This window comes from Podarcis gaigeae, assembly GCF_964106915.1.
Source record: "Podarcis gaigeae genome assembly, chromosome: 17".
Classification (NCBI taxonomy): domain Eukaryota; kingdom Metazoa; phylum Chordata; class Lepidosauria; order Squamata; family Lacertidae; genus Podarcis; species Podarcis gaigeae.
In genome coordinates this window covers 26416184-26429133 of record NC_139694.1, presented here as the reverse complement: position 1 = coordinate 26429133, position 12950 = coordinate 26416184, and the positions used below count along the sequence as shown (strand labels likewise).

At 41.8% G+C, this 12950-nt stretch overlaps 1 protein-coding gene across 3 annotated transcripts in view; it reads right to left on the bottom strand.

Moving 5' to 3' along the window:
- The window catches only part of CNTLN (centlein), a 174041-nt gene that overhangs the window by 69657 nt on the left and 91434 nt on the right, over positions 1-12950 (bottom strand). For all 3 annotated transcript variants that reach the window (XR_014559314.1, XM_083718417.1, XM_083718416.1), the window contains 2 exons: positions 9368-9468; positions 3519-3610 (listed from right to left, as the gene is read on the bottom strand). Coding sequence is in view for 2 of the 3 variants with exons in the window: in XM_083718417.1 (XP_083574543.1) it covers positions 3519-3610; positions 9368-9468 (193 nt within the window). In the remaining variant the exon portion in view is untranslated. The remainder of the gene's footprint in view (positions 1-3518; positions 3611-9367; positions 9469-12950) is intronic.

The following is a 12950-nucleotide window of genomic DNA, read 5'->3' as shown; positions in this document are numbered from 1 at the left end:
GTACCACTGTAGCTTCATTCAGATCTTTATCTGAATGTTCTTCAGCCAACCGTGGTCCCTGGAGTTGAATGTGACCAACTTTTAAAGGCTGGGTGCAGACTGGAGTCAAGCCTGCACCACTACAGTCCTCTCCCAAGCCCTGCCCACCCAGTGAGCCCAGTATTGCTCCCTGGGGATTGAGCCTGCCGCGTTGGGATGGCAACAGCTGCCCACCCCAAGCCGTAATTCACATCAGTAGTGTGGTGGCCCTGTGTTCTCCACCCCTGCCCTTTTGACGATGACAGTGGTTACTGCCCATCACTTATCAGGAATCTTAACTGCACAGGGAAGAGTGTAAGAACATTCCGTGAAATGCATTGACAGGTCCTGTCCCCCCAAATACCTTTTGGGTGAACATGGGGAAATCTGGAGTAAAGATGAGTGAGGCTGGGGGAAATCCCCAGTCACAACTGTAATGAAAATGATACTTCTGCATGGTCACAGCAGACCAATGCAGGGCAACCTTGGCCTATTAAATCCTTCATTATTATTTTTCAGAAATACAGACAAAATGGTTAGTGATTCTGCCAGGATATTGCTTGAATGAATAAACCTCACCATCAAATTTGTCATTTTGTTGCACGAGCCAAGTGAATACTGTTAGCGTCAGAGCATTTAAACTTGCATAGGTGGTGTGTATTGATACAATTCTGGTTTCAATTAAAATCAAGATTGAACTGGAACTCAGGGATGTTACTCTGACCAATTGTCAGTGCTTTTGAGGCTAAAAGAAGTGGCACTCTGCCTAAGTCCAGTTGGAGTACTGTCATTTATTACTGAAAATAGTTGGATGATGTTCCAGAAGGAATTGCTACAGCTCTCAGCTCTAGTTATTCCCCACCATAAGCCAGCTACAATTGCAGCAAATAGCAATGAAACACCACCCTGTATATCTGGGTAGTACATACACTATGGAGTTAGTGCCAGAGCTGAAGCCTGTCTGATAATAATTTACGTCAAATTAGCCTCCATCATAAAGCCCTCCTATGTAAGATGCTTGGTGCCTTTTAGTTTTGTAAAACAGATTCTTCTTTATTTGGCGCAGGACTAGATCATTTACAATAGTTGAAAGGAAACAATGAATGTCTTCAAGGTTTATACCCTAAGGTCTCATGATAACACCTTTAATCCACAGAGATGGAATTTAGAATGTACCTGGCAAACAAAATTACTCTGAAACACAGGTGATTGGTGTGACATCCTCTACTGTATCGCTCAAATTATTTCAATTACTCACTCTACCTTAAGATAAATGAATGTGAGCATTTCCTGTTCTGTGTTATTATTTTAACATGATGTTTGTCATTCAGTAATAACGAGATGACAGCCTTCATTACCTGACCATATGGCAAGTGTTAGAAGTATATGCAATCACATCATCTGCTGTAAATTACTGTACTTCCTACAAGCTAATTCACAAATATAAGATAAATGGACATAGCTATCCTGATATTAAGTCACAAGGTCTCGCCTATTCAGTTCAAGCCCACTGTTAAAACTTCAGTTTAAGCAGCTCAAGAAATGGGGATGGAAAAGCGGAAAGACACTTTTAAATATATTTTTGGAGCAGACATATGGTAAAGCACAGCCTCCTAAGTGAGCAGCTGTTAACAAAATGAACTACTTAATATCAGTTCTAGAGATGTGGAGGCTCAGGAAGTAACAGCAACATTTCACCCCCTTTATCCCAGGCCTTCCCATTTCTTGCACCTCATCCAAATAGTTTGTTCCTCAAGGGCTGCCAACATGGCTTTCTGGGGCCAGTACATTGTATATGAATTAGGCCCTCTGCCCACTTGCAAAAAAAAGGGGGGGATAAGTTTGCATAAAATTTGCATATGATTTGTGTCATATCCAACTTGGGTGCACGTGTGGATGGGGTGAATGGCCCCCAAATGGGTCACAAACAACTAAGAAGACAGAATGTTGGTGGGTCAAGCTGTTCCCATAATTCTACTGCCCTACTAGCAAAGGCTTGACCTGCTTAATTTCTGCCTGCCATGCATCTGTTAAAGGCATAAGAGTGCAGTTCTCCCCCAAGAATTCGATTTCATGAGCTGAAAACTGGTTACGTCACTGTACATCTTTCATCAGTTAATTTAGGCTGGAAATATTTACTTCAATATAACACCAGGTGTGGTATTTCAGATTGCTGGGCCAGGTATCTAAAAAGGATTAAGATCTGCAGCAACCAAGGTGCAGATAAATTCTAGATTAAACTGTTAAATAGCAAGCACTATATTCTAAGAGCAATTGTGGTCATTTCTTCATGTTTCATAAGAAATATGCTAATGTTATCATCACAGATCAAACAGCCTGTAATTCTTGGCTTTGGTTTTTAGCAAAAAGATTTGAGCCTCTGACATAATTATGTTGATTCGAAAGTTTAGACGAGCAGCAACAACCGACACCCAACAATTCCCCTCTTTCCTCCCCTCACGCTGTGGGCGGTAAACCAAGTAATATACACCACACTGCTATGTTGATGCTACAATCCTCTTGTGCAGTCAGAGAATAACTTTGGAAAAATTTAGTTTCAGTTCAGTGGTGGTTGGGTTCAACCCAGGGATTGTGTTTTACACAAACCATCACCAGTTTCGAAATATGTCAACTTCGGCCATGGGTTACAAAGCTGGCTTGTTTAAACTACAAAGTTAATGTAAAACATGACCCCTAGTTTGGTCAGAATTAAAAGGCATATTTAAGGGAAACAAAATCACTGTCCTAGCTGTGCAAAAGCAGGGGAGAGTGTGTGAGCTTGAGGATGACTGCAGTGTGTGCACAGCACTAAACCATGGTTTACTGCAGCATTCAAACTGGGCCAATAAGAAGCCTATATACAGGGGGGGTACATTGGGCTCTTGGAAGTCTTTGATGATTTCATTCATTTATTTTTCACATGTTTCCTTCACGCAATATACCAATGTGCCTCTGCCCCCATACATGATTTGTGAATCAGCAAACCAGTGGCATCATCTTAGAGGTACCACATATAGGCATAAAACCAATTACATCGGGGTTGTTGTTGTTTTTTTAAAAAAATATCACTATTTTGCACTGTGAACGTACACACTTATGCATACACAACCGAGTCTTGAAACTGTCCTTTCTGCAAGTATAAAAAGCCATTGGGGTGTAGTATTCACGTGTTGTACTATACAAAAGCAAACTGCGGCACACAAAATGTTTACTAAAGCTTCATAAAACAAAGAAATGCTTCCATTTACATCTAGATCTTCCCTGTCTCTTTAAATACATTTTAAAAATTTTCGTTCCCTCTACAAGAGACACATATATATTTTCCACAAGCATTGATTTCTGACACAATTTTGGCAGTTAGGGTTATTTTGAATTATGGGTGGTAATTAAAAAAAAGAACACATGGCTTACATTCATCAGTTCTGTCTTTTAACTTATGATCCCTTACACTGAAATTGAGATTTAACTTGCTGGACTCAATATCTTACAGATTAGGGTACCTTCAGTAATGTCTGTGCTGGTATTTCTTTCACATTCTTCTTTGGAGTACTGTTCTTGACCCCATCCTCTTCACCAAGTCTAAAGAGCAGCTCTGGAAGAGGAAATAAATAATATATTTTGACACCTAATATCCTAGTAAAACAATACCAAGGCATTTTAAGGAAATGGGTTCATTGGCTTCCCAATTATGAATAATGTGGTCTATTTTCTTGTCAAGCCATTTGGTCAGCCTCAAAAGAGTGACCTTTTTTTAAAGTCTTATGCTGTATAATTATTAATCCTTGTAGCATCACCATGTCCCCCCCCCCCAGTACAAGCTTTTCAAAGGTACAATAGATGTGCAGGTTAAAGATGCTGTACTTTTATTCCCATCTTCATTCTTTTATAGACTATTCCCTCTGTGCCATAAAAGGCAAATTCACAAGTCTTTTTATCTACACAGTCACTAGCAGTTTTGTTCTCTGGGTCTTATCCCCTGCTAGGAGGATCAGAGTGATTGGCGAACAAAGCAAACAGAAACAGAATTAGGGTGGACGGAACTTTAAACTCCCTTTCTTGTAAGGTGAAAGATCAAGTACTTTACAGGATAAGTCGCACATGCCATTCCACTGAAATGCTAGAGATTCATAGCAATTAGAAACTCCAGCAACCCACTGGTGACCCATCATTCTATTCACCACTCTGAAGATCATCCACACGCTTGATGGTATCCCCCGACTGTACCTCCTCCTCGCTCTAGCCCCAAAGTTGAAAACTCAAAACCTATTTTTTGTCACATACTAACCACTGTTTATAAAAGTAAAAACATGTGTTTCAAATAGGCAATCTGGAACCCGCCTTGAAAACACGCCCCGCTGCTCCATCTGATAAGCCAATGCTGCGGCCCAGTTCCAACCATTTCCACCACATCATTCCAATGCCTTTTCTGCACTTTGTGCTGGATATATTCATGACCACATGGGCATAAACTCACTCACACAACTAGCCAGTGTGGTGTAGTGGTTAAGAGCAATGGACTCGTAATCTGGTGAACCAGGTTTGATTCCCTGCTCCTCCACCTGCAGCTGCTGGGTGACCCTGGGCTAGTCACACTTCTCTGAAGTCTCTCAACCCCACTCACCTCACAGAGTGCATGTTGTGGGGGAGGAAGGGAAAGGAGATTGTTATCCGATTTGAGACTCCTTAGGGTAGTGATAAAGCGGGATATCAAATCCAAACTCTTCTTCTTCTTAGCTTGCCCAAAGGACCAAATCATAGAATTGCAGAGTTGGAAGAGACCCCAAGAATCATCTAGTCCAACCGCCTGCAATGCAGGAGTCTCAGCTAAAGAATTCATGACAAATGGCCACCCAACCTCTGTTTATAAACCTCCAAGGAAGGAGAGTGCACCACCTCCCGTGGGAGACTTTTCCACTGTCAAATGGCTTTTACTGTCAAAAAGTTTTTCCTGATGTTTAATCGGAATCTCCTTTCTTGTAACTTGAAGCCATTGGTTCAAGTCCTACCCTCCAGTGCAGGAGAAAACAAGCTTGCTCCTTCTTCCATGTGACAGCCCTTGAGGTATTTCAAGATGGCTACTTAATGAATGCAGCATGAAATCATGGTTTGCGTGTCTGAATGGTTCACTCCAGCCAGTCCTTCTCTCCCAAAATATGCAGTGATGCACCCCTTCCAATTGTCCATTCCCATATTTAAATTAAATTCATCAAGTGCACATTAGCCAAGGGCAAAGAAAGTATGTTTGTGTGCATATACTAAGCCACAGCTGTGCTTTTAACTGTGAACTGAGCTTTTTAAAAAATGTTATATAAAGGAAATGGATTGCAGCAAAACTGCTCAAATGTTGCAAAAATATTTTTAGGGTAAACAAGACATGCCTCCTCGGAGAATAATATCCACTATACCGGCTAAAGGTTTGCTTTAGAACCGTCATTCAAAAGTAAAGCAGACATGGCAGGTCACTTAAGAACTTTCAATTCACAAACAAAGGAGGAGCAGAAGAAAAGCCTGCTACTCTCTGTAGGTTAGCAATCCTCTTGGCATAAACAGTGACTAACAAGTTTGTTAGAGAGAATTAGATCTTTCTTTTGTCTTTGGAACATGTCATGGCCAATTAAAACTTCTGTATTCACAAAATAAATGGAGCACCAGTCTAAAGATAATAGAAGCTGAAAAAAGTAAAATTGTGCAGCTGGGGAATATGTACCTTTACCTTGATATTAATCTATCAGCTCCCATGTTAGTTCCAAGGCTAGTCCCTCAGCACAGTGGTACTGCATACATTTGCTACTTCCTTTAAGTAACATGCAATGGTAACACATAGAGGCTTTTCATCTTTTTCTAAATATTCACTCATTTGAATGTCAATTGTAGCTTTTACATCAACATTTACTTTTGAGGGAGTTTTTTGTTTTGTTTCTAATAATAAACTGATCAAAGCACTCAGCGTTAAACCTTATAACATGATTAGATATATGAATTACTACCACTGAATATAAGATTTACACACACTGAAAACAAAGGTGATTTAAATATATATTTTTTCGGTGATCCAGAATTTAGGAAACTCACAATGCAACAAATGAGAGAGAGAGAGAGAGAGAGAGAGAGAGAGAGAGAGAGGAGTTACAAAAGTTTGTTGCTACCAAGCAAAGTATGCAGAATTCACTCTAGATTCAGGTGTCGATTGTGAGGTTAACTGACACAACACTGACTAAATGTCCAGATTACAGTTAAAATTAAGCCAGAACTGGCAGTGTATCTCCAGTCCCTCAGAGGAATGCTGCAGTCCCTCCAAGTGCCCCAGTTTTCCAGGAACAGCGGACATAAGCCGCATCTGTAAATAAGCCACACCTTTAAAAATCAATAGGAAAAATAGATATTCCCCTACACTTCCGGACTGCCTGGGGGGGGGAGGGGGAGAGAGAGAGCCACGCCACTTTGCTGGCAGCCTTCCCCCTTCTTTCCGGTGGCTCAGGGGAGGCTTGGGAGCGGTGGGTGGGCTGTGCGCCGTTACCCTGTGCTCCCGGCGGGGCTCCCCACCCCCTGCATAGAGAAGTTCTTTAATGTTTAATGTTTTATGATGTTTTTATATATGTTGGAAGCAACCCAGAGTGGCTGCGGCAAGCCAGTCCGATGGGCAGGGTAGAGAGAGTAAAACTGTTGTTGTTGAATAGGACAACCCTATTTTCAATGGAGTAATGTAAAGCCATGGCTTTCCGAGTAGTGATGCATGGAAGTGAGAGCTGGACCATAAAGAAGGCTGATTGCCGAATAATTGATGCTTTTGAATTCTGGTGCTGGAGGAAACTCTTGAGAGTCCCATGGACTGCAAGAAGATCAAACCTACCCATTCTGAAGGAAAACAGCCCTGAGTGCTCACTGGAAGGACAGATCATGAAGCTGAGGCTCATGAGAAGAGAAGACTCCCTGGAAAAGACCCTGATGTTGGGAAAAATTGAGGGCACAAGGAGAAGGGGACGACAGAGGACGAGATGGTTGGACTTTGGCCACCTCATGAGAAGAGAAGACTCCCTGGAAAAGACCCTGATGTTGGGAAAGATGGAGGGCACAAGGAGAAGGGGACAACAGAGGACGAGATGGTTGAATAGTGTTCTCAAAGCTACCAGCATGAGTTTGACCAAACTGCGGGAGGCAGTGGAAGACAGGAGTGCCCCTGGCGTGCTCTGGTCCATGGGGTCACAAGGAGTCAGACACGACGAAACGACTAAACAACAACAACAAATGTTGGAGGATATGGTGCTCCCATTCCATGCCCCAGCCGGTCTGGAAATGGAATCTCAGAATACTACAAATAATAATAACAATAATTTTATCATTGCCCCTGGCTTGTCCCAGCCACTCTGGGTTTGGAGTGTTCAAAGTTTTGGGCTGCGCACATCCACAGGGATGTTGCTTTCCCCCACCAAGGGATTCAGCTTCTGCACTCTAAACTAGAGGGTCAAAATGTGCCAACGTAGAAAAAGAAGAAAGATAATTGCAAGTATTTATGGGAGGCAATGTGACCCCTTTGATTGCTTTAAAAGAGGACTAGACACATTCAAGGCTATTGATTACTATTAGCTACAATGGCTATGTTCTACCTCCACTGCCAGAGGCATAATAATAATAATAATAATAATAATAATAATAATAATAATAATAATAATAATTTATTATTTATACCCCGCCCATCTGGCTGGGTTTCCCCAGCCACTCTGGGCGGCTTCCAACACAGTATTAAAATACAGTAACACATCAAACATTAAAAGCTTCCCTAAACAGGGCTGCCTTCAGATATCGTCTAAACGTCTGGTAGTTGGTGTTCTCTTTAAAATCTGGTAGGAGGGCATTCCACAGGGCGGGCGCCACTACCAAGAAGGCCCTCTGCCTGGTTCCCTGTAACTTGGCTTCTCGCAGTGAGAGAACTGCCAGAAGGCCCTCGGCGCTGGACTTCAGCGTCAGGGTAGAACGATGGGGGTGGAGACGCTCCTTCAGATATACTGGACCGAGGCCGTTTAGGGCTTTAAAGGTCAGCACCAACACTTTGAATTGTGCTCGGAAACATACTGGGAGCCAATGTAGGTCTTTCAGGACCGGTGTTATCATGGGAAAAGCAGGAGGCGAGAGTGCTGTCGCACACATGTCCTGCTTGCAGGCTGCCCACAGATACCCGGTCAACCAGTGTGAGAACAGGATGCTGGACTAGATGGACCACTGGCCTGATTCAGACTTGTCTAACGTTCTTATGGTTGGAAACCGAATTTCCTTAACAGCTATGCAAACAGTGCAATTTGAAGTTAAATTCAATTGATGCAGTAGGGCACACATTAGAGCCAATGCCTTTAGAGCCACACTGAGAGCCAGTGTGGTGTAGTAGTTAAGAGCGGTAGTCTTGTAATCTGGGGAACTGGGTTCGCGTCTCCGCTCCTCCACATGCAGCTGCTGGGTGACCTTGGGCCAGTCATACCTCTTTGAAGTCTCTCAGCCCCACTCATCTCACAGAATGTTTGTTGTGGGGGAGGAAGGGAAAGGAGAATGTTAGCCGCTTTGAGACTCCTTAAAAGGGAGTGAAAGGCGGGATAGCAAATCCAAACTCTTCTTCTTTATGACTTACTTATGGTAGAGTGCCATTTTAGGAGAACTGTGACTCATTTCTTACTTATTGAAGAGCTTCACAACAAAGAAAGCACTTGAAGCAACGTATATCTGAAGTGACTGACATAACTGACACAGACAAGTTGCTAGATGCAAGAGGGACAACTGCCATAGATATGGTTTGATAGGCCATTTCTTATATCCATGTATGTGATCCTCATGATTAAAAAGGGAGAAGCTGAAAAATTCTTACAACAGCAAACCTCTGCGTAAGTAAACTGAGGGAAATTTATTACATTTCTTCCAAAAAGCTCAGGGCAGCTGTTTAGCCTTGTGACCTCCCTGGCAATTCTGTCATCATACCAAACTATGGTTATCACCAATTGTGGTTTTTGGATTCTGGTTTCGCCAGCCAGGGTTTTAAGAAGCTTAAGTATCTTTTCAAGTAATTTGTGAATTGACAAACCACAGTTTGCATTTGGCTGGCAAACCAGCATCAGAGGCCATGATTTTAATAGTGTTTGAGAATACAGTTTGGTGTGATGTCTGAATTAACACATCATAATTATACAGCCATCGCTCTGTTTCCCACTGCAACTGTACCAAGGGGCCTAGAATGAACTTATGAAGCTGAGCGTTGTGAGGACAGAAAAGAAAAGCACAGAAACAGATCTAAAACTATGGTTTGGGTTATAAACTATAATTAGCACGACACATGGTTTGTTTGACATTATGGCTGAAATAAGCCTACCTTCTCTTTCTTGTTGCAGGCATATATTCAGTTCTTGTATTGTAGCTTTATCCCTAGATGTATACACTCTCATCTGATCCAATTCTTCCTCTAAATTCAGTCTAGAAAAAGACACACAAGAACTGAGCGCACAGCAGAAAGAATGTGGGGTGAGTGAGTCAAGGAGACATACCCTACAAAAACGTGCTGAATAAAACATGTCACTTAAAATACTGAAAACCTTTATACTGAATTTCAGGAAACACATATCAGCACTAGTGTTACCTGTATTTACGTGAATCTAATGTACCATTGAATCAAATGCGTACCTCAATTTTCAAATCTTTGAAATCAAATAAGTATTTGCTGGCAAATGTAAATGTACTGTCAAATCTAATGTGCACCCTAATTTCCACGACATAATTTGGCCAAAACAGGTGCACATTACATTTGAGTAAATATGGTAACTTTTAACACTAGTATGTTATGAGCAGTCCTGCTCCAGCACAGTACGATCAGCAAGAAAATCCTATTGTTCCATTTCTAGTCTCTTTAATTGAAAACACGTACATACATCCACTCTCACATTTAGTTACAATGCCAACTTTTGGGGAAATCAGTTATCAAATCACAGCCACGTAAGAAGAGATTTGTAAAAGATCTGAAAACAGAAAGCATTGTCGCAACGGTCTGTATTTGATTTGATTTTCTTGAAATGCAATATACTCTCTATTATGATGCTATGCTTTCAAGTTTGAGTATTTGCCCATTGACAGATTTCACAGCAAATGAAAAAATTAACTAGACAGTACTGGAATGACTGTGACTTGCTGGTACTCTCAAGCTTTGTCAGTTAACAGCACAGCCCTTATAAATGCTGATCTCTTTTTCTTTCCTGTGCGTGGTTTCTGCTTCCATTGTAAGTAATCAGGGTTTCAGCTAAAAATAGCTCCCTCCCCTGAGTCAGGGGACGACAGAGGACGAGATGGTTGGATAGTGTTCTCGAAGCTACTAGCATGAGTTTGACCAAACTGTGGGAGGCAGTGGAAGACAGAAGTGCCTGGCGTGCTCTGGTCCATGGGGTCATGAAGAGTCGGGCACGACTAAACAACTAAGCAACAACATAATGAGTCAAAGTCCCATCAAGTCATCTGTCCAGCAGCAGATAGCTCAGTTGGTAGTAGAGCACGAGACTCTTAATCCCAGGGTTGTGGGTTCGTGCCTCATGTTGGGTGAAAGATTCCTGCATTTCATGGGGTTGGACTAGAAGATCTCTGTGGTCCCTTCCAACTCTACAGTTCTGTGATTCTATATGAGAAGAACTGTGTGGCAGGAGCAGCCCTGTCCTTTCAGTCTAGAAACCTCTTTTCCCCGAAAAACAGCAGTGCATTACACTAAAACTATTTTAATTATATCCCTTGCATTTGAAGCATATTAGCAACCAGCATTTAGCTAAATTAAACCAGGACACAGAAAACTGGGGGGGGGGGGGGACCTCAAAATTTCAGCCTAAAAAAATTACAAGTAAGTAGGAAACAGAATAATTGTCTTTATGAAGACATCATAATGATTACAGATTAACCAATTATCATGACCTTAGGCAAGGTACCGGGGATACATGCAATAACCAGAGGCATTTATGTAAAATCTTATACACAAAGCACCTGAAGCACATAAGCAATTCCAGTAGGATCCATCAGAAAACTTTTTAGATCACTCCCCACAACTTCTCTATGATCCATCCTTATGAAACAGATTTTATTTCATTTCATTTTGCATTGTCTTGGACCAGGTGACAACTCTGAGGATCAATGTACACTATATTCTGTAAGCAGTGCTATTTCTCTAGAAAAACAGGAGCTCACCATGAACATCTCTCTAATTCTCTTATAATGGCAATGGTGCCCACCTGAGAGGTGCCAGAACTGAGCTCCTGTAGGCTCCGGCTGAAAAAAAAACCCTGTCTGTAAGATATTTTACTACACATAATTGCTGACCCTTTGGATGAAGGAGAGTACTTAAATTTTCAAACAATCTTTCAAACAAAATCATACAGATATAACCATCAAAATCATACAGAGAGCTAGAATTGGCTGCACTTCTCATTTAAGAATACATTTAGTGGTAAACTCGTTTTCCCCTGCATTTTGTGCGAAACAACCAGTGAGGAGGGTTTGACTTCCACCAAAATAAAAATCTTCAGTCCTGCGAAACACGATAATTGAAGCTTTGCAGCCACCTATTTTTGCCTGAAAAACATTGTAAAAATCAGGATTCAATAGGACAATAACAGATTGGAAATCAGGGCCAAATCTAAGAAAATGAATCTCTATAGCGACAAATGTAAGGTTCTGCACTTAAGCAGGAAAATCAGCTGCACAAATATAAGATGGAGGACACCGGGACTGCCAGCAGTACAAATGATAAGGGATTTTAGTAGGCTACAAGTTTACATGAGTCAAGAGTGTGATGCAGCAGCAAAAAAAGCTAATCCTATTCTAGGCTGCATCAACATAAGTAAAGTGTTTCGATCAAGGGAAGTAATAGTACTGCTCTGTTCTGCCTTGGTCAGACCATAACTGGAATAATGTGTCCAATTCTGCAAACTACAATTTAAGAAGGTTATTGGCAAGCTGAAAATGTGTGCAAAGGAGGGTGACCAAGATGATCAAGGGTCTGGAAACCAAGCCTTATGAGGTACAGTTGAGGGAACTGAGTATTTTTAGCCTGGTAAAGAGAAGACTGAGAGGAGATATGATTTTGTTTAGTTGTTTAGTCATGTCTGACTCTTCGTGACCCCATGGACCAGATCACGCCAGGCGCTTCTGTCTTCCACTGCCTCCCGCAGTTTGGTCAAACTCATGCTGGTAGCTTCGAGAACACTGTCCAACCATCTTGTCCTCTGTCGTCCCCTTCTCCTTGTGCCCTCCATCTTTCCCAACATCAGGGTCTTTTCCAGGGAGTCTTCTCATGAGGTGGCCAAAGTATTGGAGCCTCAGCTTCAGGACCTGTCCTTCCAGTGAGCACTCAGGGCTGATTTCTTTCAGAATGGATTGGTTTGATCTTCTTGCAGTCCATGGGACTCTCCTCCAGCACCATAATTCAAAAGCATCAAGGCTGTCCCATGAAGGATGGAGCAAGCTTCTTTTCTCCTGCTCCAGAGGCTAGGACCCAAACTAATGGATTCAAGTTACAAGAAAGCAGATTTTGACTAAATACCAGGAAGAACTTTCTGACAGCAAGAGCTGTTCGACAGTGGAACAGATTCCCTTGAGAGGTGGTGGACTCTCCTTCCTTGGAGGTTTTTAAGCAAAGATTTGGTGATCTGTCATGGGTGCTTTAGCTGAGATTTAGTTGCATTGCAAAGGATTGAACTAGATGACTCTTGGGGTCCCTTACAACGCTACAATTCTATGAGTCCTTGATTTTCATTAAAAATCTTAACGGATTTTCAAATATATAGTTATGTAATGTTTGGCAGAAGAAAAGTCCAAAGGGGTGTGATGTAATTAAAATGGCATTCCATGCATATTTGTCCAGCTTGCCAAAATATGGAAAACATCTGTAGTGTAGGACACCCCCAGTCAGAATTGCAAAAAGGGAA